Source organism: Gopherus evgoodei, chromosome 2 (assembly GCF_007399415.2).
Source record: "Gopherus evgoodei ecotype Sinaloan lineage chromosome 2, rGopEvg1_v1.p, whole genome shotgun sequence".
Classification (NCBI taxonomy): domain Eukaryota; kingdom Metazoa; phylum Chordata; order Testudines; family Testudinidae; genus Gopherus; species Gopherus evgoodei.
Window position 1 is genome coordinate 268,184,027 of NC_044323.1, and position 27,481 is coordinate 268,211,507.

At 39.9% G+C, this 27,481-nt stretch overlaps 1 protein-coding gene across 5 annotated transcripts in view; it reads right to left on the reverse strand.

Moving 5' to 3' along the window:
• CSMD3 (CUB and Sushi multiple domains 3) overlaps positions 1–27,481 on the reverse strand; it is a 1,232,975-nt gene that overhangs the window by 474,136 nt on the left and 731,358 nt on the right. For all 5 annotated transcript variants that reach the window (XM_030553724.1, XM_030553722.1, XM_030553725.1 and 2 more), the window contains one exon: positions 23,339–23,527. In XM_030553724.1, the coding sequence (XP_030409584.1) occupies positions 23,339–23,527 (189 nt within the window). The remainder of the gene's footprint in view (positions 1–23,338; positions 23,528–27,481) is intronic.

The window sequence follows — 27,481 nt, forward strand, 5'->3', positions numbered from 1 at the left end:
CCGAGGCAAAGCCCACAGGAGCAGAGCTTAGCAGCGGCACAAACTTATTTTTAGCAGCAAAGCGCCACGGAGTTTAAGAGAGGTTTTAAGACACAGACCAAGGTTTAGCTTGAGTCTGTGTGCTGGGGAAACAGAGCCAGCAACTAAAATAATAAAATACAAGTAGGGAAAGTTTTACAGAGGGATTTTTACCAGTCCCCAAGGCAGCAGCAAAGGCAGAAGCAGCAGCAACATCAGAAGAAGCAAGGAGGGCTCGGTACAGTCTCAATAATCAGGAGATCTCTCAGGTAGCAATTCGTTCTTCGCGGGGGGGGAGGGTTAAAAAACCGGGAGTACGCTCAAAAATAAAACGAGAGCAGAAAAAGGACCCCCCAGAACCCCTGGCTGATCAGACCAGGCAGCAATGCAGGAACCTTTCTGATGTTTGTTTCAAAAATGTCTGTTTTTAAAGGCAAACTCAGGCAGTTTCCCGCCAGTAATCCTGATAGGCTCCCTCTGTCACAGGGGAGGAGGCACAGGGAAAAGACTGCAGGTGAGCACAGAAACATGTCTGGGCAGAGTCCTGTGCAATAGGTGACTCAAAAGCACATGAGGCCTTGACTCATGCCCAGGATCTTAAAAACAGAATAGGTCTTGCAGCTCTGCCCTACACCGAGCCCAGGTTCAACGAGGTGATAACAGGACTAACCCTTTGAACAGGGCAGTGGTCCCATTTAGCACGCAGCACAAGTGGCTATCCCTTTGAGAAGAGCAATGGCTCTTGTTAAACAACTTAAGGGGCCCTCCCTTTGAGAAGGGCAGTGGCCCTGGTAACCAACTTAACAGCCAGGGAAGGGCGGCCACAGGAGGAGAACAAAAACAAAATGGAGTATGGGGACAGCTGTAAGAAACAAAATGGAATAGGGGAATAGCTGTAACAGACAGACTTGAGTTCTGTGAAGTTGTGAGAGGCAAACCAGTTAAAAATCTCCAGGTGAAGATAAAATACAAGGGTGGGGTGAGAGAAACAGGAGCAAAGCCATGTCAGGAATATACTATAGAACGCCAAATCTGGAAGAGGAGGTGGGTGAGGTTCTTCCAGAACAAACAAATATCCAGAACTCAAGATCTGGTAGTAATGGAGGATATTAATGACCCAGACATCTGCTGGAAAAGTATTATGGCAAAACACAAAATTTCCAATAAGTTCTTGGAATGTATTGGAGACAACTTCTTGTTTCAGAGGGTAGAGGAAGTAATCAGGGGGATAACAATGTCAGATTTGAGTCTGACTAACAAGAAGGAATTGGTTGTGAATTTGAAGGTAAAAGGCTATTTGAGTAAAAGTGATCATGAAATGACAGATTTTGTGATTCAAAGAAAAAAAATTAAAGCAGCAGAATAAGCCCAACAGACTTTAAAGAAAAAAAAAACAGACTTGAACAAAGTCAGAGAACTGTTAGGTGGGGTCACCTGGGAAGAAAATCTAAAGGAAAAAGGAGTTCAGGAGAGCCTACAGTTTCTCAAAGACATAATATTAAAGGCACAACAGCAAACTACTCCAATAAGGAGGAAAGATAGAAAGAATAGTAAGAGGCCAATATGGATCCATCAAGAGCTTTTTAATGGCCTGAAAAACAAAAGAGGAATCCTTCAAAAAATGGAAATATGAACCAATTGCTAAGGAGGGGTACAAAAGAATAGCACAAGCATGAAGAGATAAAATCAGAAAGCTTAAAGAACAAAGTGAGCTAGAGCTAGCATGGAACAGAAAAGGCAAATAGAATCATATAAATGTACATTTGGAAGAGACCGTGAGAGGCAGTACCAAGTATGCCTAGACCATCTCTCACAGGTGTTTGTCTAACTTGTTCTTAGAAACCTCCAATGATGGAGATTCCACAACATCTTGGAAGCCCATTCCAGAGCTTAACTATCCTTATAGTTAGAAGTTTTTTCCTAATATCTAACCTAAATCTTCCTTGCTGCAGATTAAACCCATTATTTCTCGTCCTAACTTCAGTGGATGTGGAGCACAATTGATCACCAAACTTTTTATAACATCAATCAACATATTTGAAGACTCCCCCCTAACTTTTCTTTTTTCACAACTAAACATCCCACTCGGAACAAAAAAATTCCTCATGGGTCAGGTTTTTTAAACCTTTTATCATTTTTGAGGCTTTCCTCCAGACTCTCTCCAACTTGTACACATCTTTCTTAAGTATGGCACATAGACCAAGGAAAAAACACTTCAGCTGAGGCCTCATCAGTGCTGAGTAGAGTGGGACAATTATTTCCCATGTCTTACATACAACACTCCTGTTAATACACCCAAGAATGGTATTTGCCTTTTTCAAAACTCCATCACATTGTTGGTTCATATTCAATTTGTGATACACTATAAACCTTAGATCCTTTTCAGCAGTGCGACTGCCCAGCCAGTTATACCTCATTTTTGTAATTGTGCATTTGATTTTTCATTCTTAAGTACTTTGCACTTTATCAAATTTCACCTTGTTGAATTCATACTAATTCTTCAATTTGTCAAGGTCATTTTAAATTCTAATCCCATCCTCACAAATCACGAATAAACCCTTCCCTGCTTGGCATCATTCACACATTTTATGATCATACTCTCCACTCCATTACCCAAATCATTAATGAAAATATTGAATAGTACTAGATCCATATCAGGCCCTTCTGGGACCCCACTATATATACCCTCCCAGTTCAACAGCAAATCATTGATAACTGATTTTTTAATGTGGTCTTTCGAGCAGTCATGCTCCCACATAACAGTAATATCATCTGGGCCATATTTTTCTAGTTTGCTCACATAAATGTGACATCAGACTGTGTAAAAATCATTACTAAAATCAAGATATATCATATCAACTTCTTTCTCCCTACCCAGTAGGCCGGTAATACTGTCAATGAAGGAAATTAAGTTGATTTGGATTGATTTGTTCTTGACAAATCCATGTTGGTTATTACTTACTACTATATTATCCTCTAGGACAAATTGATTGTTTAAACAATTTTATTAAGGGTTCCCTGTCAAACTGGTGGGACTTATCTATGGGATCCTACAGGGATCTGTCCTGGGTCTGGTAATATTCAGTATTTTCATTAATGACTTGGATAATGGAGTAGAGAGTATGCTTATAAAATCTATGGTTGGCATCAAGTTGGGAGTGGCTGCTAGCACTTTGGAGGACAAGACTAGAATTCAAAAGAACCTTCACATGGGTTTAGAATATGTCACAGCCATGCAGTACTTATAAACAAAAGGTTTATTAAATTTCAGTATAAGTACTCTACTTTTACCCCTGTAAAAATTCAAGTGGTAATGGAAGAAACCACAGCCATGGTATCTTTTGCACATATATCCCAGCAGCAGTATTTATATCCAATCCACCCTGTATATCATTTTAAAGGTCTTCTGCGTCATCTCGTAATATCTCCACTGCTCTGAATAGCATCACATGCTACAGTAGGCAAGCAAAGGAGCAACAGAGACAAAGAGCAGTGATACTGCTGTGGAAACAGAATGTCTGAGGCCTCCTTAGGTTCAGATAGTCTGGGTAAGCATCCAAACTCTGAACCTCTTTAGATAACCTGCTCATTAGATTTGTTTGTAATAATCAGGCTATGGTCATGTTCATTTACTGTGTGCCCTCATATGTGGTTTGCCTAAGTTAAACCTGAGATTTAATTATTTTTTTAAATATTGTACTGGCATTCCATAAGCACTAAAAATCAGTAATGTTACACTTTCCATTAGCTAAAACATCTCTCTACTACCCCCAAAATAACCAATTGTACCTTGAGCACTACACTGGTTTTTCTCAGGTTGATTGACCAAACTTCTGATTTAAACTTGCACTCAGGCCTGTCTGACAGATTCAGTACAGATTCTAATGCCACTTTTGAAGATGGAATCAAAGTGCAAATTCCCCTGGTGACTCTCATCCCTATATGATTCAGAGTGAATCTATGCATTTCTGTGTAATGCCCAGAGGTCAGGCAGGTCAAGAGCAGTCTAGTTCACACAAAAAGTCCAATAGTCAGAAAAGCCAATCCAAGGGAAAGATGCAGCAAGGCAGCTGGCAGGGTCAGATGGAAAGACAGAAATAGGCAGGATCCACAAAGCAATTTATAGGCAATGGCTTGTTGCTCATATAAGATCAGAAAGGAAGCAGGAAGTTTATATATGGGTGCCAGCCAATCAGAGTCAAGACCCATGTAAATCAACCAGGAAGGTCACAGAACCCTGGAAGCTGGCCCACCTAAGTTTGTGAATTCAGCAATAACTTGATCAGATGATGTGGCATGACCCATACCACATCCCAAGGTTGTATCCCACAAAGCCAGTAGGTGTGGTTTGTAAACTAGCATCCTGATAGTCTATCCAGAAATACATTATAGATGAATCCCTGGCTTCACAGTAAAGCAAGAATTTCACCCTCTATATACTTGTGTCACTTTCTATTTATTCCTATCTCCCTTTCTGTCTTCTCTCCATAAGCTAAAACTATCAAACTGCCATGACTTTTTGAACATGGAAAATTGCAAAATCATTAATTATGACACTAGAACTAAATTTTTCAGGGGGATATGTAAGGAAAAAAAACCTGGGAATTGTTGAGTCCTCAATCATTCTTATAACATTACATGCTAAGGATTTAAAGACAATTGTTGGCAATTTCTATGTGAAATATAAAAAATGTCTTACTATTTCTGATCAGCTCTAATTCTGGGATAGAGAATCAAATAATATGCAGGAAAAAACTTCTTATATTTGTCTATATATACCCATATTTTGTACCAAGGTCATCAAAATAAGATTAAGTATCATCATCTCTGTACAAGCATAGCTTCTATATTACAGCATGTACTGCAGAAAAGCCATCCCTCATGACAATTTCTATTCAAAGTATGAGTCTAGTTTGCCTTTGTAGGATAAATGTCTTTCATTTCTCTTTTTAGGCATACTGTTTGATAACACAAACATTAGGTGTAACAGGGTGCCTGCCCATTAAGGCATGTCTACATTGCAACTATGAGGTGTGATTCCCAGCACAGGTAGAGGGACTCACACTAGCTGACCATGCGTTCGTGCTCTGAAAATAGCAGTGCGGCCTTTGTAGCCCTCCTGGGAGCTTGGGCTACCTGTCTAAGTTCAAGCTAGCCCAAGCTGATGGGTTTGAGTGGGGGTGACTAACGCGAGCCACCACAATATCCACACAGCTATTTTTAATAGGCTAGCTTGAGATGAGCTAGTACAAGTCTGTCTATCTAGGCTGGGAATTGCACCTCCCAGTGTAGACATACCTGTGGGGGCCAGGAGGCTTAGGCTAGCCAGGCTTGTTCAATCAGCCCCTCCAGTGCCATAATTAGCTATCACCCAGCCTGAGGGGGTTGGACAAATTGGGGTCAAGTAACAGCCTGAAACATGTGCACCTCCTAAAAGGGCTGAGACAACTCAGTTTGGAAAGATCTGCAGAGAGCAAGCTGGGTTCCTATGGGAGACCTTAAGTATTCCTGGGAGAGATAGTTCAGTGGTTTGAGCATTGGCCTACCAAACCCAGGGCTGTGACTTCAATCCTTGAGGGGACCATTTAGGGAACTGCGGCAAAAATCTATCTGGGGATTGGTCCTGCTTTGAGGGGGTGGAGGTGGACTAGAAAATCTCCTGAGGTCCCTTCCAACTCTGATATTCTATGAATCTAGAGAAGCAGTCTGGGAGTCAGAATTCCATTCCAAAGCAGCAAGACTTAAAGGGAGAAGGTAGGCTGAAGAGGAGCCCAAGTAATATGTAAGAACCTGTTTTTGGTACTGTAAAATGGGATTGTACTCAGAGTGGCTGAGCAATGTGATTCCTGGGAGAGACAGAAAACCTAGGTGAGGGAAAACTAAGGCAGAGAGCACCTGAAGCATCACAATTAGCCAGCAGATTACAGGGCAGATATACCCTATGACAGTACATAACCACATTCTCAATTCCTTGGCTATTTTACATCATTTTAGGATTCTGACATTATTCCAGTGATATACATACTTAATCTTATATGCAAGCGCTAGCAACAAGGAATTGAATTTAGCACAATCACCAAGAAATATATTCTAAATTCTCAGAATAACAAAAGCATGTGATCAAATAGCTGACAAGATCCACATCCATGTGCTCAAATGATGTTTTGGCATTTTCAAAATAGAATGCCAGCTCACTATGGCACAGGTATCAAAAGGGATTTTTTGGACATCTTATATTATACTGCAATTGGGATTGTTTTTGCGAGAAGTACCTCTTCTCTCATAGCACTGACAATTGGTGTCACGCATCTTTACACTTGTAGATATGTGTGTGCTAAAAATGAATACCGTAACAGTAGGAAGTGTGCAGAGTTGGTATATACAGCAAGCTGCCTAACAAACAAGGTATACTACAGTGGGTGCATAGGAAACATTTTGAGAACACAGGTGACAACAAAACATATGTGCCATGTGGCAAGCACATTGTGTGACTATATGAAGGCTAACAGATGGCATGCAACAGCATCAAGTGATAAATCTCTTGCACAACAAAGTCAAATTGACAGATCCTCAAACATAAGATGTGCACTAGTCTTAATAACAGGGCTAACAGTCAAAGGACCATAAACATGACTGGTCTCATTATTTTTTGGAGAACAGAGATCAAAATAAACAATAATCATAATTAATAAACTATATATTTGCACATTCTTCAAATAATCTTTACTTTCACTTTTGTCCCTATTACCAAATAAGGTAGATAAGCAGGCTGAAACAGAGAGAGGGAGAGGGGGATTGCGAGAGAGAGAGATCACAAAAAGTACTCCTGGTAATTGATTCTATCTGTCCTATTTTGAAAAGGGAATAATAGTGCTCTCTCTGTAACTATGCTATTTATTGTGTGTGTACAAATAATGCACTAATAAAATGTGGCTATTCTTTTCATATGTGTGATGCAAACAACTGAATCAGGGCATATGGCTTAGGTAGATATGTTTTGTTCAAAATGAACACTCACAAATAAACAAAGAAACAAAAAATGAGTAAAGGGAAAGCAGAACTCAATAGATGAAATTAAAAATTTGTCTCAGTAAAGCTGTAGAAAAAGTAAATTACCTATGAAGTAAAATGTCTGACTTGTATTAATTCTGTCACAACCAAAGAAATAACTTTTTTAGGATGTTGTTCCCTGGGGAGATTTGGATTTTTTGTTTTTGTTTTGTTTTTGCCATTAGTAAGAGTTTTCTTCAAAAAAAAATTAGCTGTTTTTAAGTGACAAACAGATTCTTGTTGCTTCACTTCTTGTCTTTTGCATAATTCATATACTCTTCTTGTTTCTTATGAATATAATTATCATTAGGTTTATTCATCAACCTCATCGCTGTCATGAGGAAGAGTGGGGCCAATCACCTCCGGGTGGGAAACTGTTCCTAACAAGTTTGCCATGCTCCTAGGTACCATCAGGCACATCTGAAACCTTTCACTCTGTGTTTCACTTCAACTTTGGAACAGGTGCTAGGTGGTTAATACTTTACCACTGAAAGGTAAAGGGAGAAGGACTGCAAATCTCTCTCTTCCTTTCTATCCACCTTTAGGCTGGGACACTGGGCCTTGTTGTATCTTGTTATAGGACCAGTTAAAGAGAGAGGAATCTGGTGTCATTGTTCTTTAGATGCTCTTGCCTCTCTTTTTCCTGCAGATTTGAATTTAGGTCTGACTGAGGAGTCAGGCTTGCAAAACTGGTTTAACATCCCTCTAGGGACAAAATCCCCACATCTGAAATTTTGCTTGTTACAGTCTCAAACTACCACTGAGAATTTACAAATTATGGTCTCTATGTGTGAGTTGTTGGAACCAGATTCTCCACTCTGTTACACTAGTTCTACTCTGATATAAATCAAGTCAACCCCCAGATTGTGGAGAGGGTAGATGGACCTCAAAGACGTCACTTTTGCCATCATGCACCCAATAAAGAAGAGCCAAAGATGAAGAGTGGCCAAAGGTGAAGAATGGGTCTGTATGTGAGGAGCAGCAGGTAATTTTGCCGCTCTGTGGAGGTAAACATTAACAGAAGGAACAGCAATTTTTAGCAGAGAGATGAACAAATATGTATTTTAATACAGAATGTTCACAAACAATGCAGAATAGAAGAGGTAAGCATGAACAACAGTGCCTCATACTGAGTGAATGTCACAGTATCAGAAAAATAAACCTGGTGTCTACCTTTTTAACTTATAGCACTCAGCATTTCCACATACAGAAATAAATCAATAAAAGATTCTGTAAGTGGTAGGTGGGAGCAAACAAGAGACCAGCCACAGATGGAGAAATAATTTATGAAGCTACAATTTATAGTGCAGCAGGAAAGAGAAAGTAAATAAATTAAAACTAGAGGTAAGCACTAGTGTTCTACAAAAGAGAAAAACCACCTTTGTTAGTAGGATCAACTTATGTCAACTAAGAGGAATAAATATGCATAGCTTGCCTAAATGAGATGTAAGAGAAGAAAACAACTATCTACAAATGATTAATAATAATAGTTATTAATATTAATGATTGCAAGGAATATAGAGAAAGAAGTTCCAGAGACATAAAGAAGAGTTATAGGATGAAAATAAGAAAATGAAAATGCATTTACACCGTAATCCAGCAAAGCATTTCATCATAAGCTTAACTTTAACCTAACAACCTATTTATAAAGGGATTTTCACATACTGTGTAAGTATCTTATAAGAAAAGGAAATACATTTTAAAAGGACAATTATAAAATATCAGCTAGATTAAATTCTCCAAATAGCCAAATAAATCCAGTTCCACACAAGTCAAACCATTTCAACACCAAATGTCCTCTATTCTCAGAAGATCCAAATATGACAGGAAATGGGAGGAAAAAGTAGAACGTCTGAGAGGGTAAGGCAATGGAGTGGACCTCAAATGATTGTGGACATATCAGCCAGAAAGACTGGCCTTGCAGCTGTAACAAGGAATTTTTGTGCCCAAGACAAGAGCCAGCTCCAGGCTCTTTGGCAGCAGGTCCCTGAGTCCCTCTCGGAGAGAAGGACCAGCAGCGAAATTGCCGCCGAAGAATGAATGAAGCAGCAGTGGCAATTCGGCGGCAGGTCCTTCCCTCCGAGAGGAACTCAGGGACCCACTGATGAATTGCCGCTGAAGAAGCGGCAGCAGAGCTTCTGCTGAGGCGCCACCAATCGCGGTAGAGCAACGCCCCTCCGCTTTGCACGCACGAGGCAAGTGCCTCACTTGCCTCGCCTTTGTTATGGCACTGCCTTGCGGTATACTGCAAAGCACGGGTTCTCAACCTTTTTCTTTCTGAGTCCCCCCAGCACGCTGTAACACAGGGGTAGGCAACCTATTGCATGCATGCCGAAAGCAGCACGCAAGCTGATTTTCAGTGGCACTCACACTGCCTAGGTCCTGGCCACCAGTTCGGGGGGCTCTGTATTTTAATTTAATTTTAAATGAAGCTTCTAAACATTTTAAAAACATTATTTACTTTACATACAATAGTTTAGTTATATATTATAGACTTATAGAAAGGGACCTTCTAAAAATGTTAAAATGTATTACTGGCACGCAAAACCTTAAATCAGAGTGAATAAATGAAGACTCGGCACACCACTTCTGAAAGGTTGTCGATCCCTGCTATAATAACTCCACAGCCCTGCTGTGCCACAATAACTGTTTTTATGCATATAAAAGTCAGGGCCGGTGTTAACAGCAAGCAAGCAGGGCAATTGCCTGGGGCTCCCTGCCACAGGAGCCCCCATGAAGTCACATTGCTCAGGCTTCAGCTTCAGCTCCAAGTGGCAGGGTCAGAGCCCTGGTTATCTGCCCCATGCAGTGAGGCTACGACTTTCTGCTGAGGCTCTAGTGAGTCTAATGTTGGCTCTACTTGGTGGACCCCCTGAAACCTCTTTATGGCCCCCTAGGAGGCCCCAGATCCCTGGCTGAGAACTACTGCTCTAAAGGCAGCCAGTGAGGTACCCAGACAGAAATACTTCAGGAAGGAGTTCCCAACAAACTCCTTCAGAAATGAAGGAGTACCCATGACTTAAGAGCTCTGTTACTGGATTGCTCTTAAATAAACCTAAGACAGGTCAGAGAACCTGTCAACCACCACAGCTAGGGCAGGTGCCATGGGTACATACTATCAGCAATATACTTTCTAGCGTATGTAATTTTATTTTAGTAATCCATCAACAAAAAGAGTATAATCTCTTTTCCACATTCCTCTGATGTGTTCCCCACTATACTGCAAAATCATGTTTGTTAATTAATTTGGGCCATCTGCGTGTTTTCAATATAAACATTAAATGCACTCCCTCTGGCTGCAACAATATTTCTTGCTGATGTTCTCAATTTTTTAATGTAAATGAAGATCAAATGGAGCAACATTTATTCTTAATTGTAACGTTGAATGAAAATTAAAATTTATTAGCATTTTTTTGTTATGATAAAACAGGAGAATAAGGCTACATTGCTATATTTTAAGCATCACTAGAGGCCAGATCTGCTGTTTAGTACCTAATAACTCTATTTATTACTACATTACTTGCAGATGATAAGTAAAGCTGTGAACAGTTTACAAAAAATATCTGCATTTTCTCCAATTTCCATTATATTTCATCTATTCTAGCAGCTTCAGTGTTATTTAAAATAAATAACTTAAATATTAAAATCAATTCCTGGAAGTTCACAAAATCAAGAAATGGTTTTAAAGGTAAATTTAAATTTCATTATCCTCAAGATGAAACAAGAATATATTTTAAAGAACTAGAGTTTTAAAAAATATATTAATACTAATATTCCATTAGTTTTTCTTACAACTGTGCTTTCCATAGCTTCCATTGTCTGGGAATGGTGAACTGCAGCCACTGGAAGCTGTGGGCGGCCGTGCCTGTGGACGGTCAATGTAAACAAACTGTCTCGCAGCCTACCAGTGAATTACCCTGATGGGCCATGTGTGGGCCACAGGTTGCCCACCACTCGACAAGAGTATATACACTGTTTTGTTTGTTTGTTTTAGTATATTATACTGTTAAAGCTCAAGGTTAAATTTGGTTAGAATAGCCACACAGGAAAACACTTGAGAAACTCTGTCAGAAGAAAAAGATGCTTCATAATGGCTAGTCATTGTGAAGGGATTATGAACAGAAAATTCAGGTGAATACATTCACCTTCATAGGTAAGGGTGTGGATTAGGTAAAAATGGGAAAGGTCTGAGTTTGATACGTGTAAAACTAGAGAAAGGAGATACTAGAGATAAGGATAAGGATAATACTTCCCTGAGCAGATCTCAGAGTAATCTAATTCTTCCTCTGAGATACAACAACTTTTTTGAATGATTATTCTAACAGTTCTTTGAGGAGAATGGCTGTTCTTTATCTAAACTACCTATCTATCCATCCATCCATCCATAGCATTGTTTGCAGTTTTTGTCTAATTGTGTAAACGATTAAATTGCATCCCCTATACTATATTTTGAGATAACATTATTAAATATACATAATACATTAAATAAAAATAATTTTCTGGCTGCATGGATATAGAAAAGATACAGTCACTAACTTTGACAAAAAGCTTTCCATTGATGCGGATTGATAATTATGGCCTGATAAAGACTGTGGGTCTAATGCTGCACTCTTTTACAAGAATTTTATAGTGGCATAACTCATCTAACTCAGTGGAGTTGCACCAGCATACAACTGTTGCAGCACACTAGAGAATCAGGTCCTATATATGAAAAAAAAGAAAAGACTCTCCTCAAAATAAATTGCTGTCTTTAAGAAAAATGTATGGAAATATATGCTATTAGGTACAAGATGATGCGATCAAAGTAAAAAAAATATGATCTTCAGAAGTATCTTTATATGCCATTTGTGTGTGTGTTACATATATATCACCAACCAACACATAAAACCCTTATGTTACAGGAATGTTATTAAGGTAGCAAAGTTAGGAAATGCCAGAATTAAGGTTGTCCATGCAAACTTAACTCCACCTTTGTGGATATGCACTATGATGTGGCTTGTGAGATGAAGGCAGCTCAGAGACTAAGAAGTTAGCCAGCTAAGTTCACCAGCAGAGGAAGCTAGGGAAGTACGTATTTTTCTCCAATTGACAGGTCCTCTACAAGGAAAAACCCATAATGTGAGGAAAACAGTGAGTCACCAACACCATTGCCAGCTCTTCCTCTGCCTGTATCTGTGGAGGGTCTGGCCAGACAGGTATCCTGATCTTGGAGCTTTTAACACAGGTTATGGTCTTGATTTGTTGGGAATGTAGCCTGCATGTCCCTGCCAAAGAAAGCTCAGCAGGAGGAACCACCTGGTGTGAGAGTTATCTGTTGATGGGGTCCCTCGTGAAATAGGTAAGAGAACTCATCTGACTTCACTGACAGGATACACGTTGAGACATCCAGGATGCTAGTCAACTAGAGAATATCAAGGCACAAGAATGGGAAGGAGAAACAGCTGCTCTGCATTGAAGAGAGTGGCTGCTGGGCAGCAGACAGTGGGCAGTAGCCAGTGTTCCTCCCCACACCCAGGTCTCCCAGTACATGGTATGATGGATAGCCAACAGGAGGAGAGGAGCAGAGCCCGTGGCTAAGGAGAAGGATCAATTTGCCCACATAACTGATAGATTTGAGGCCACCAGACCCACAAGAAGGAGAAGTAGGGTGCTGGTGGATAGGGACTCCCTTCTGAAGAGGACAAAGCAATCTTTGGGACAAAGCAACCCATCTGCCAACCTAACCTGACATCCCAGGAGGTGTGTTGCCTTCCTGCAGCATACAAGATGTTACAGAAAGGTTGCCAAGGCTCATCTGTCCCTCTGACAAAGGAGTGCCAATACCTCAGTAGTGGGGGGCACAAAGCCCTATCCCTCTGTGGCCCTGCCTCTTGTCCAGGCCAGAAGCCAAAGCTGGACTGTGGTAAGAGCCATCCAGGGAACCCAGGTCACTGTGGGGAGGCTCAGACCCTCGACCTAGCCTGGGTGACATGCTCCAGGGGCAGAAACACAAGCCCGGGTCTGCTCTAGGGCAGGGCAGGTGGAGGGTCCAGGGCTCCCTGGGAGGCTCTTATCACAATCTGGCTCTAGCTTTCAGCCTGGTCAGGAGGAAGGGCCTTGGGAGAAAGAGGAGGAACAGGAGCGGAGACACTTACAGGGGCTGAGCCTCATGGCAAGGCGGGTCTAAGGCCCACCTCAGCAACCCACCGGGAAGAGAACGGTGCCATGGGCCTGGGCTGTGCTTTGTGATGGGGAGACTGATCATCAGCTCCCGCATCGCAAAGCGCAGCCCCTGCCTGAGCTACTCCATGCCTACTCAAGACTTGCAGTTTGGGGGGCAATGCAACATCTGTCTCCTGAACTATGCCCATGTTAAAAAGTGGGTGGGCATAGCCTGCAAACTTTTAAAAATGGTGGGGCTATGGCTCCTTGGCCTCCCTGCCACAGTGCTGGCACTCTGCCTCTGACCACTATGCCATGCTGTTCATTAATATGGACACTAATGCTACCAACAGATATGAACCTCAGTAGATCAGCAGTGGCTACAGGATTCTGGGAGCCAGGGTGAAGGGGGTGGGAGCACAGGTGGCATTGTCAGGTAGGGAGATGCACATCTTGGAGATGAATACATGGCTGCACTAATGGTGTCAAGAGGAGGACTCTGGATTCCTTGACTATGGGTTGCTATTCCACGAAGGAGGATTGCTGGGAAGAGATGGGGTCTACCTGACCAAGAAGGGGAAGAGCCTTTTTGATACCAACTTTTCAATCTAGTGAGGAGGTGTTTAACCAAAGTTCGGAGGATTTATGTATTAAAAGCCAAAAGGTAAGTATAAAAAAAGGTGACATTGACATAGGGCTTCTAGTTGGGGAGAGGAAAATGTAAATTACACAATAGGGTCAAAGGAACAAAAAGAGGGAATACACTGGAGGAAATCTGCTCAATATCTATACACCAACACAAGGCAATGGGAAATAAACAAGAACTGAAAGTTGTAGTACACAAGCTAAATTATTAATAGAGTTCAATTCCTAAAGGTACCATTGTGATCATCTATTCTGACCTCCTGTATAACAGACAGAGAACTTCCATGAAATAATTCCTGGAGTATATCTTTTAGAAAAACATTCCATCTTGATTAATAAATTGTCAGTGATTAAGACTCTACTATGATCTGTTGTAATTTGTTCCAATGGGTCTTGCTGTTAAACATTTATGGCTTATTTCCAGTCTGAATTTGAATTTGTCTAAGTTCAACTTCCAATATTATACCTTTCTCTGCTAGATTGACAAGCTCTTTACTTGTTCCCTAAGTAATATTTGTTCCCTTTGTTTTAATCATGTCTTCCCTTAACCTTTTCTTTGTTAAACTAAACATATTGAGCTCTTTGAGTCTAGCACTGTAAGGCATGTTTTCTAATCCTTTAAACATTCTCGTGGCTCTTTTCAGAACCCTCTCCAATTTATCAACATCCTTCTTGAATTTTGGGCATTAGAACAAGACACTGTATTCCAGCACTGATCGCAGCAGTGCCAAATATAAAAGTAAAATAACCACTCTACTCCTACTTAGGACTCCCCAGTTTACGCATCCCAGGACTGTGCTAACTATTTTGGCCACAATATCACACTGGAAGCTGATTATCCACCATGATCACCAAATCTTTTTTCAGAATCATTGCTTCCCAGGATAGAGTACTTCATCTTATAAGTAAGTCCTATGTTCTTTTTTTACTAGCTATATACATTTACATTTAACTGCATTAAACCATACATATTGTTTGCTTGCATTCAGTTTACCGAGCAATCCAGGTCACTCTGACTCAGTGAGCTGTCCTCTTCATTATCTATCACTCACCCAATTTTTGTGTCATCAGCAAACGTTGCCAGTGATTTTTTTTTCTTCTAGGTCATTAACCGAAATGTTAAATACTGTAGGGCCAAGAACCAACCCTTGCGAAAACTCCACTGGAAACTCTTGATAAGGATTCCTGGTTTACAGTTACATTTTAAGACCAATCATTTAGCCATTTTAATTCATTTAATGTGTTAGTATTAATTTTATATTATTCTAGTTTTTTAATCAAAATGCCACACTGTACCAAGTCAATACCTTAGAGAAGTCTAAGTATATTGTGTCAACAGTGTTACCTTCATCAGCCAAACTTGTAATCTCAACAACAACAACAAAAAAAGACATCAAGGTAATTTGACAGGATCTCTTTTCTAGAAACCTATGTTGATTTGCATTATTTACATTACCCTTCTTTAATTCTTTATTAATCAAGTCCTGTATCAGTCACTCCATTATTTTGCCCAGGATTAATGTCAGACTGACAGCCCTATAATTACTTGAGTCATCTCATTTACCCTTTCAAAAACTGATACGACATTAGCTTTCCTCCAGTCTTCTGAAACTCCCACAGTGCTCCAAGTCTTATTGAAAAATCAGCATTAACAATCCAGCAAGTTCCTCAGCTAATGATTTTAAAAACTCTTGCATGCAGGTTATCAGGACCTGCTGACTTAAAAGTGTCTAATTATGACTTAACTGGCATTACAGGGACTTGGTCGGATAAATCTCATGACTGGAATATTGGTATAGAGGGTGCAGCTTGTATAGGAATAACAGGTAGGAGAAAACAAGGAAGGAGGTGTTGCATTATATATCAAGAATAGATACACTGGTTCTGAGATCCGGAAGAAAGCAGATCAGATGAGAGTCTTTTGGGTGAAGATAGAAGAAGAAAAACGGGTGGCATCATGGTAGAAATCTAGTACAGATCATGAAATTGGGAGGAGGAGGTAGATGAGGCTCTAGAACAAATAACACAAATATCCAAAACATATGGCGTGGTAGTAATTGTGGATCCTAACTTCTCAAATATTTGTTGGAAAAGTAATATGGAAAAACACAAATCTACAACTTTTATAAGCATACTCTTCACTCCATCGTCCAAGTCATTAATGAAAATATTTAATAATACCAGACCTTGGACAAACTCTTGCGGGACCCCACAAGATGCATCCCTCCAGTTTGATGGCAAATCATTGATAACTACACTTTGAGTATGGTCTTTCAATCAGTTTTGCATCCACGTTATAGTAATTTCCTCTATACCATATTTCCCTAGTTTGCTTATGAAAATGTCAATAGACTTGCTAAAATTGAGATATCATATCTATATCTTCCCCTGCCCTCCTGCCACCCCAGTCACTAGGCCAGTAACCCTGTCAAAGAAAGAAATTAGGTGTGGCATAATTTGTTCTTGACAAACTCTGTAGGCTACTCCTTATAAGCCTATTAATCTTTATTAATTATAAACTAATTGCTGAATAATTTCCTCCAGTATCTTTGCAGGTATTCAAGTTAGGCTTTCTATAATTCCCCAACTCCTTTTTATTCCTTTTTTAAGATAGTTACTATGTTTCCCATTCCCCTGTCCTCTGCAACCTCACTCATTCTCCATTAATTCTCAAAGATAATTGCTAACAGTTCCTAAGAGGTTCTATAAATATATTAGGAGCAAGAGAAAGACAGACAAAGGAATGTGTGGGTCCACTACTTTCAGCAAAAGACAGCTAATAATGGACAACATAAAGAAGTTTGAAGTGCTTAATGATTATTTTGCTTCAATCTTCGCTAAAAAAAAGGTAAATTGTGATCAGATGCTTAACCTAATTACTATTAACAACAAGGAGGAAGGAACATATGGTAGAGTAGAGAAAAACAGATGAAAGAATATTTAGATAACTTAGATATACACAAGTTGGTAAGGCGTGACAAAATTCACCCTAGGGAATTTAAAGAACTAGTTGAAATAATCTTCAAACGGTTAGTGATTATTTTTCAGGTGAGATTCCAGAAGGGCACACATTGTATCTGTTAAATCTAGATGGATCACATGGCGGAGGATCTATCCTGGGTCCATTATTATTCTTCAATATTTTCATTAATGACTTGAATAATGGAGTGGAGAGTATGCTTATAAAATTCGTGAATCACACCAAGCTTGGAGGAGTTGCTAGCTCTTTAAAGGAAAGTAGTAGAATAGAAAATGACCTTGGAAAATTGAAGTATTGGTATGAAATCAATAAGATGAAAGTCAATAAAGATAAATGTAAAGAACTACATGTAGAAAGGAAAAGTCAAATGCATGACTACAAAATGGGGAATAACTTGCTAAGCAGTAGTACTGCTGAAAAGGATCTAAGGATTTTAGTGGATCAGAAGTTGAATATGAATCAGTAAAGTTATGCAGTTGTGAAAAAGGCAAATATCATTTGGGGGTGTATTAACAAGGATGTTATATGTAAGACACAGGAGATAGTTGTCTGACTATACTCAGCACTGGTGAGGCATCAGCTGAAGTATTTTTCTCTGTTCTGAGACCATACTTTAAGAAAAATATGTACAAATTGGAGAGAGTCCAAAGGAGAGCCTCAAAAATGATAACACGCTTAGAAAACCTGACCTCTGAGAAAAGGTAAAAATAACTAGGGATGTTTAGTCTTGAAAAGAATATATTGAGGGTGGGACCTGATATATTCAGATATGTTAAGTAGTGTTATAAAGAGGTTGATGATCAATTGTGCTCCATGTCAACTGAAGGTAGGGCAATAAATAATGGGATTAATCTGTAGCAAAGGAGATTTAGAATCATAGAACTGGAAAGGACCACAAGAGGTCATCTAGTCCCGTTCCCTGCACTCATGCCAGGACTATTATCTAAACCATTCCTGACAGGTATTTGTCAAACCTGCTCTTAAAAATCTCCAATGTTGGTGATTCCACAACCTTCCTAGACAATTTATTCCAGTGCTTAACCACCCTGACAGTTAAGAAGTTTATCCTAATGTCCAACCTAAACCTCCCTTGTCCTATCCTCAGAGGTTAAGAACAACAATTTTTCTCCCTCCTCCTTGTAACAACCTTTTATATACTTGAAAACTGTTATGTCCCCTCTCAATCCTCTCTTTTCCAGAGTAAACAAACCCATTTTTTTTCAATCTTTCCTTGTAAGTCACGTTTTCTAGACTTTTAATCATTTTTGTTGTTTTTCTCTGGACTTTCTCAAATTTGTCCAGATCTTTACCGAAATGTGGCACCCAGAACTGGACACAATACTCCAGGTGAGGCCTAGATATTAGGAAAAACTTTTTAACTATAACTTTAACTTTTTAACTTTTATAACTATACTATTCCTATGCTCTGGAATAGATTTCCAAGATGTGAAATCTACATCAAGGGAGGTTTTTAAGAACAGGTTAGACAAACAACTGTAAGGGAAGGTCCTGCCTCAGTGCAGGAGGGCTGGACTAGTGGACCTCTCAAGGTCCCATCCACCTCTAAGTTTCTATGATACACTCTGTAATTTCAGGATCACATACTTTTTTTTTTCCTTTAGAGACTCCACCTCATTCAGAGCACAGCATGGATGGTGCTCACAGAATGAGATTGGGTTTTTTTATACTCAATGTGCAGAAAACATTATCTACTGTAGACGCTCCATACCCTGTACTGAATAAGGAATTATTCATTTCTTCATGGGGCTTTTCTGTTTAATTAATCACTGTAATATGTAAGCACTGAACAAATACAAATTATTTTATAATTTATTCTCTTCTAGGGAATAGGATGGAGTCCAACCAACAGATTTCTTCTACTTCAAAGAGGAGTCAATGCAGAGATATTCTGCTACCAACTCCTCTCCACACCCTGAATATTTACACACACTCCATGGGAAGAGTTGCTACAGGATTTTCTCTCCGCAGAAAAGTACAGTTTAAATCAAAATATTGTTGATGCAAGCCACAGGGCAAATGTTAATTTCCCTAAGGTCCAGTCTAGACCTAGTCTTATTTACAAATCACTCCAAAGTTAAAGATTCAGCAATTAAATTAAAATTAATGTAACCGTGAATTGATGAAATTTACTAGAATGAATACACTCAATCCTGCCTTTAAAGCATATTTATTCAATGGACAATTGCCTTTTAGCAATGTGCTCTAGAGAAAAAAAAATCTCATTTACTTGATGAATTGCATGCTAGTTCAGCATCTTGAAGAAGAAACGTATCACAATGTGTAAGGTTATTGCACAGCAGAGCATATTATTCACAGAGAGCATGTTAACATTGTTTGTTTTAGATGGTAAGCATCTAGTGCCTAGCAACGTAAGAAAACATTACCCCCATATATGAGGTCTATTCAGCATAAATTAGTTTTTTCTGATTTTGGGGGTTAAGGGAGAGCTACAGCTCTTCACTCAAAGTGTGTGACTGTGATTCAGAGAATCTATTATGAAGTGTATCCCACAATGAGAGAATGCCAGCTTCAGAGAGGGGGCTTTTCACCCACCCTTTCATCAATGCAAATCCTTAAGATCAACATTTCATGGCACCTCCAAATGAAGCTCAGCTTGAAACCTGAATCGTCTGCTGAATTAAAAAAGTCAGGTGCAAAGCTCATATATACCAAAAACTGCAATAGAGGAGATCATGAATAATGCAATAATTTTATTCTTAATAAACTAGGCATTCCTGAGTTAATCAGCTTCTTTATTATTTTCATTAACCTTTAATCCTCAGTTTTCTACTTGCTATCCAATAGCAGCAGATATTAACTCTATGGACATTTTTTTTTATAATAAGAGTAGTGCCTTTTGCCCTATATATGTGACATAACGGCAAGCAACAGCATTTATACTGAACAGACCCTAATGCTAACCTAGCAGATTTCATCTAATAATGCTTACTGTTATGCAAGTTGTTCTACATCCATATAAATATTTTTACTAATGGGGTAAAGATAGGAAACTAATGCTGAAAAATACCTCAAATGTAATCAAGAAAGAGGGGACAAGAACTATGTCAGGCCTTCCCAATGCAATAATCAGGCGGAGGTAATAGTTAATTGCTGAAAAACATTCAGAGTGAAAATATCACGTGACATCTATCTCATCTGACAGAGAGCTCATTGCAGCTCTTGTTTCAAAAGAAGATCTTTTATACAAAATGTCAGATGTAGGGCATCACTTTGAATTTACCATTCAAACTTGTCCTTTTTGTCTGACTTCATATCCATATACACGGTTTCAACCCAGAGATGGTATTGATGGATGCTCAGGCTGCCAGAATGGAAAACAGGGTTCAGTGATAGCCCAAGTACACAGCAATAAAGAATTTAATATGTTGAAACTTGGGAAAATGCAGTCTTGTGGAAGTCATACACAAACAAAGTGACTCTAGATCTCAGCTCCTTCTGAAGTTGTATCTTCACCTGAATTTTTACTGGAGGTTAAGTGATTACCCATTAAATGGATACCCAACCATATTTGTATCCTATAAGGTGGATACAAAGATGGCTGGATCGTCGGGTTCAATGGGTAGTGAACAACGGCTTGATGTCTAGTTGGCAGCTGGTATCAAGTGGAGTGCCCCAGAGGTCGGTCCTGGGGCCAGTTGTGTTCAACATGTTCATTAAGGTTCTGGATGATGGGATGGATTGCATCCTCAGCAAGTTCATGGATGACACTAAGCTGTGGGGAGAGGTAGATACACTGGAGGGTAAGAATAGGGTCCAGAGTGACCTAGACAAATTTGAGGATTGGGCTTAAAGAAATCTGATGAGGTTCAACAAAGACAAGTGCAGAGTCTTGCATTTAGGATGGAAGAATTTAGGCTGGGGACTTACTGGCTAAGCGGCAGTTCTGCAGAAAAGGACCTGGGGATTACAGTAGATGCGAAGCTGGATATGAGTCAACAGTGTGCCCTTGTTGCCAAGAAGGCTAATGGGATATTGCATTAGTGAGAGCATGCCAGCAGATATAGGGAAGTGATTATTCCCCTCTTTTTGGCACTATTGAGGCCACATCTGGAGTACTGCATCCAGATTTGGGCCCCTCACTACAGAAAGGATATAGACAAATTGGACAGAGTCCTGTGGAAGGCAACAAAATGATAAGGGGCCTGGGGCACATGACTTATTAGGCAAGGCTGAGGGAACTGGGCTTATTTAGTCTGCAGAAGAGAAGAGTAAGGAGGGATTTGATAGCAGCCTTCAACTACCTGAAGGGGGGTTCAAAGAGGATGGACCTTGGCTGTTTTTAGTGGTGGCAGATGACAGAACAAGGACAAATGGTTTCAAGTTGGAAATTAGGTCTAGGTTGGATATTAGGAAAAACTATTTCATTAGGAGGATGGTGAAGCATTGGAATGGGTTGTCTAGGGAAGTGGTGGAATCTCCATTCTTAGAGGTTTTTAAGGCCCAGCTTGACAAAGCTCTGGCTGGGATGATTTAGTTGGGGTTGGTCCTGCTTTGAGCAGGGGGTTGGATCAGATGACCTCCTGGGGTCTCTTCCAACCCTGATATTCTATGATTCTATGATTCTATCCTGGAATAAATGGGGGTGGGGGAGAGGGTCAGACTAGAGCTGGCTTAAATATTTGGATGAATAATTTATTCATTGAAAAGTGCAGTTTTTGCCAACCTGAAACTAATTGGTGAATTTGACACAAATTCACCTAATGGTTTCAAATGATATTTCTTTGCTTACACAGTAGGAGGAAGTGCTCACTGAGGATGTGGGAGAGCCAGATTTAGTTCCCTCCCACCTCCAACCTGATGTGGAACAGGGACTTAAACCTGCGTTTCCCACCTCTCAAAAGAGTATGGGGCTATGGCGTACTCTGGAGAAAGTCTATCTCAATCTCTCCTGGAGAAGCTGTTCCACTTTTTATCCACTGTTATATGGGGACACCAGCACCGCCTCCTCCCCATAATTCCTGTCTTGTGAGTGCAGTCCTTTTAAAATTCCCAGAAGTAAAATATTTCAGGTCCAATTAAATGTTTCATATGACCTGAAGTGGACTTTTTTGATTTACCAAAAAATCCAGAATTATTTTGATTCTGTTCAACCCAAACTGATTTTTTTCCAGTTCATTGGCAGTTCTGATTAACAAACAAACAAACAAACAATAACTCAGTTATTCACCCAGCCCTAGTTCAGACAAGCCTTTTGTCATAAACAGATAAGAAAAGTTATTAGCACAGAAGTACTTTACATCTCTTTGCCTGGAAGGGGTTAACAAGAACAGTGAGCCTGGCTGTCACCTGATCAGAGGACCAATCAGAGGACAGGATACTTTCAAATCTTGAGGGAGGGAAGTTTTTGTGCTGTGCTGTTAGTTTTGGTTGTTGTTCACTCTGGGGACTCAGAGGGACTGTACGTGCAACCAGGTTTCTCTCTAATCTCCCTGATACAGGTTCTTATAGATCCAGAATAGTGAGTACTAGGTACATAAAGTGAGTTAGGCTTATGCTTGTTTTCTTTATTTGCAAATGTGCATTTGGCTGAAAGGAGTTCAAATTGGTATTTTGCTGAAAAGATTTTAATTTGTACTTGTATACTTAGGCTGGGAGAGTATTCCCAGTGTCTATAGCTGAAAGACCCTGTACCTATTACATTTTAAATTTACAAAGATAATTTTTACTGTTTTTTCTCTCTTTAATTAAAAGTTTCTTGTTTAAGAACCTGATTTTTTTTTTTATTCTGGTGAGACCCCAGGGGACTGGGTCTAGATTCACCAGGGAATTGGTGGGGAGAAAGGAGGGAAGAGGGAGAGAGAGGCTGATTTCTCTCTGTGCCAGGATTACTTTCTCTCAGGAAGAGTCTGGGAGGGGGAAAGAGAAGGAGGGAGGAAAGTGAATTGTCCTCTCTGTTTTGTGATTCAAGGAGTTTGAATCACACAGTGATCTTCCAGGGTAACCCAGGGAGGGGAAGCCTGGGAGAGGCAACGGTGTGGGAAAGGGTTTACTTTCCTTGTGTTGAGATCCAGAGGGTCTGGGTCTTGGTGGTCCCCGGGCAAGGTTTTGGGGGGACCAGAGTGTACCAGGCACTGGAATTCCTGGTTGGTGGCAGTGCTACAGGTTCTAAGCTGGGATTGAGTTTAGAGGAATTCATGCTGGTACCCCATCTTTTGGACGCTAAGGTTCAGAGTGGGGATTATACCATGACACCTTTACTAACATGTTAAATACCTTAAGTTAATTGGCAAATAAATTAACAAGGTAAAATACACTCTAATGTAGATATGACGTCTATTATCTACCGGTTCAATGAGCTGCTTCTACAATTACATATTTCTGTACAAAATGGTACATTATATAATAATGCCTCTTTGTTCTTAAACTTAAATGTTTTATATTGGCACATCAGAGTTCATAATGTCTCAGAAAAACACATACATGGCATAGATAAATTTTTATACCTAGTTAATTCATTCTTACCATCACAATTTGGGAGCGGGTGGCTCCACCAATGGTTTTTTTCACATAGCAGAGGCTCTTCATGGCTCAGCCTGTATCCTGGATCACAACTAAATGATACAGTGGAACCAATAGAGAAGTCATGACCATAACGAGTTCCATGAACTGGTATGCCAGGATCCAAACAAGAATAGGTATTAACTGTTACACCTGGAATGCAAAGGAAACATTACAAAAAACTAAGTACTGTATTTTAAAAAGTATTCAGCTCTGCTGGAAAAAAATAGCAAACCACTATTATACACATATTTAGCTAAGTTGTCTTAGCCTAGCTTGTGTGCGTAACTGAATAGCCTAACATCTTAGGGCTTGTCTACATCACAAAGTTGCAGCGCTGGTGAGGGGGTTACAGCGCTGCAACTTAGGAGGTATACACATCTGCAGGGCATCACCAGCGCTGCAACTCCCTGTTTGCAGCGCTGGCCATACTCCCGTTTTGTCTCGGGTATAGAGGATCCAGCGCTGGTGATCCAGCGCTGGTAATCAAGTGTAGACACTTACCAGCGCTTTTCTTGACCTCCGTGGAATAAGCAGGTATCCCAGCATACCTGAGGAAGCCTCTGGTAATCAAGCTGGTCTCCTTCCCCGGTTTGCTCTCGCGTTTCCCGAACCTCCGTGCAAGCAGGTCTCCTTCCCTGCGGTTTGCAGGGGGGCTCGGGGAACGCGAGAGCAAACCGCGGCGAAGCTGGTCTCCTTCCCCGGTTTGCTCTCGCGTTCCCCGAACCCCCCTTGAAGCCGCCCAACAGCGCTGCAGTATGGCCACATCTAACACCACTTGCAGCGCTGGTTGCTGTAAGTGTGGCCACTCTGCAGCGCTGGCCCTATACAGCTGTACTAATACAGCTGTAACAACCAGTGCTGCAAAATTTTAGATGTAGACATACCCTTACATTCTCTTGTTATGTGAGCTGCTGCAGAAACTGAGAAGAGGAGAAAGGAGCCGAAGAGGAAAGAACAAGAGACTGCTTAATTTTAGATGTGTCACAAAATTTGAATCTTTAAAGTTTGTTTCTCAACAAGAAAGACTGATTATGCATAATTCCAGGGAAAAACACAAAAAGAAAAAACAAATCTCAGTATTTCAGTTAAGGAAACAAAGCAGAAAGTTCATTAATAGACCGTATAAGAATGGAATTGACATTTCAGAGAATTCTAGCTACAAATAGAAAGGCATCTATTGAAGAAAGCAAACATCATTTTCTGATTTTATTTCCTATTCAGAATCTTATATGGTTGGTTAATTGGCTGGTTGATTTGGTATTTTGTTTTGTTTTTTGTAACAATCCAAAGAATACATGTTACTGCCAAAAGTGTTATAACTAAAAGAAAACAAACCAAAAACCTTAATAACTGAATCTAGGAAACTTCTCCGAGATATTTGAAGGAAAAGCGTGATAGATTGTTTTGCTTCTGAAATTAGTACCAGTAATGGAATAAGTATACTTAGAAGAGAAAAGTTAAAGCACCAGAAAAGGGAAGTGTATAGTCCAAGACAAAGAGAATGGTTGGGCAAGAACTTTCTACTCTATACAAGCAAGGTAGAAGAAAAAATAATTTCAACAGTACAGAAAAACAAAGGCAGAGAAAGGCGTCGGTAACCAATATTACCCATAAGGGAAAGTCAGTTAGAAGCTGGCTGGTCTGAAGAACATAAGGTGAACCAGGAGGAATCAGATGAGAAGGGAAAAAGCCTGAGTATGGGACAGCTACTACCCTGTCAGATACTCTGAGTAGATAGTCAACAGAACAGTAACTTCTGAATCACATTTCTTCTTTATAAAATATAGTGTTAAGATGTATATTCTGAATGTGTCATGTTATAGTTTGAATACATATTTCATTGCCAATATAATTATCTTAGAAAATAAAAAATCGTATTAAAAAGACAATTTTAAATAAAATCACAGATTTGGTTCATTTCTAATAGAATGGACAAACTACTTTGGTAGTACATTATATTTAATGGATTGACTTTATCTTCTCAATTTTTCATTTGCAGTAAGTGTAGACTTTTGCACCTCAAAATATAGGTATATGAAATTGATGGAGCTTTTTTTATATTCTGTACCCAGGACAAAGCAAATAGGATAATGTGTGCTGAAATGGTAGGAGCCTTGGAAGAATTTGAACAGATGCATACACAATTCTGAACTTTAGTTGTGATTAGGTGAGACACCATTTATTTGCGTGCATAAGGGAATAGAAAGAGTATCAGAAAGCTACTCTGCATATTCAATTTATATGATTCAGGCCCTTGATTTTAAGCATGTATTTAAGGTCTATTAAAGTTTTGGGCTTACGTGCTGCCCTGACCAGGGATGGGTTTGAATATGCATGTAACTGCTTTCCTGAATCAATGCCTCAGTATTTTGGTTATTGGGAATGGGGTAGAGGGCAGGAAGGGTTATGCCATAGCCCTGTCTGAGGCTCATCAAGTTCCTATCTATTCTATGATAAAACCTATACCAAGAGAAAAACACATGACTATGAATCTGGCAGATAATTCCTCTCTTCCCTCCCCAAAGTACAATATTGCTTTGAGGGCATACCTGAAATACTGTCCCCCTTATCTGTCTACGACTGAGTTATGTATCAATATATTTTATATAGTTATGCAACAATATATGGGTCTCATCTATTATTGAGCCTTACACTGTAGATGTAATTAAATGTCAAATGAACAATAACTTTCTTCCGAGAGAAATTATTCAGGTCATTAATGGAAAAATATTCCTTAAATGGTAATAATCTGGGCCAAAAATTGATATATTTTGACAGCAGTTCTGCATGTAATTTTTTATTATACTGTTCTTATTTTTTAAACCAATAATTCATTATACTGTAAAATATTATGATGTAGTCATACAGAAAACAAAAAGTATTGCACAATAGGGCACACACATTGTGTTTAGTGATAAGTTCATCTAAGTTACTTACTAATAACTTAACTTCTCTAATGGCATTATCTCTGCAGATTCTCAGTCTTGGATTTGTATGGCAAAGAGTGTGACTGCAAGAGTGGAGATCTGTGAAGGCAATTCTACATAGGAGAAGAGGTGCTTTACAAAGGAAAATTAAAGGAGGGACTCCTGAGGGTCTAGCTGAGATGAACCTTTGTGAAGGTAGTTCAATTTTGTGGCCAATCAACCATAACAATTTCCTTTAAACACTTCCAATTTGTTCCACATGTTTCCAAACAAGAAATAATATTTATCTGCACTGTCAGGCAGAGATTCACAATTCACTTCCCAGCAAGCTGAAGTAGGGTACAGTGAAGATATAGTGTGCTCAAATGCTGAGCAGAGACAGTGACTTGTGTCACTCAACAGTTATGCCTCCAGATGAATAAGGAAAGACACTGATAGATTTTGATAAAGTACCATCCAGTCTTTCTAGATGAAAGGACATTGGCCTTTAAAATACATCAAGGTGGTTAAAGCTGAAAAAAATGGGGCAGATCTTCAATTATCCATCAGGTACAAGAAAAAGCCCAGGAAGGAGAAACACAAAACATTTTATAACTGCTAGCAGATTTTCTTTGATCAACTGCAGACACTTTGAAAGCAGGCTTCAGATAGTGCCTACAGGAAAAGACGGTTACTCACCTTGTAACTGGTGTTCTTCGAGATGTGTTGCTCATATCCATTCCAGGTAGGTGTGCGCGCTGCACGTGCACGTTTGCCAGAAACTTTTTTACCCTAGCAACTCCAGTGGGCCGGCAGGTCGCCCCCTAGAGTGGCGCCACTATGGCACTTGATATATACCCCTGCCGGCCCACCCGCTCCTCAGTTCCTTCTTGACGGGTACTCCGACAGTGGGGAAGGAGGGCGGGTGTGGAATGGATATGAGCAACACATCTCGAAGAACACCAGTTACAAGGTGAGTAACCGTCTTTTCTTCTTCAAGTGATTGCTCATATCCATTCCAGGTAGGTGAATCCCAAGCCTTAGCTAGGCGGTGGGGTCGGAGTGAGAAGTCGCGGCCTGGAGCACTGCAGAGCCAAAGGCCGCATCATCTCTGGACTGCTGAACCAGGGCGTAATGGGAAGCGAATGTGTGGACCGATGACCAGGTCGCCACCCTACAAATGTCTTGGATCGGCACG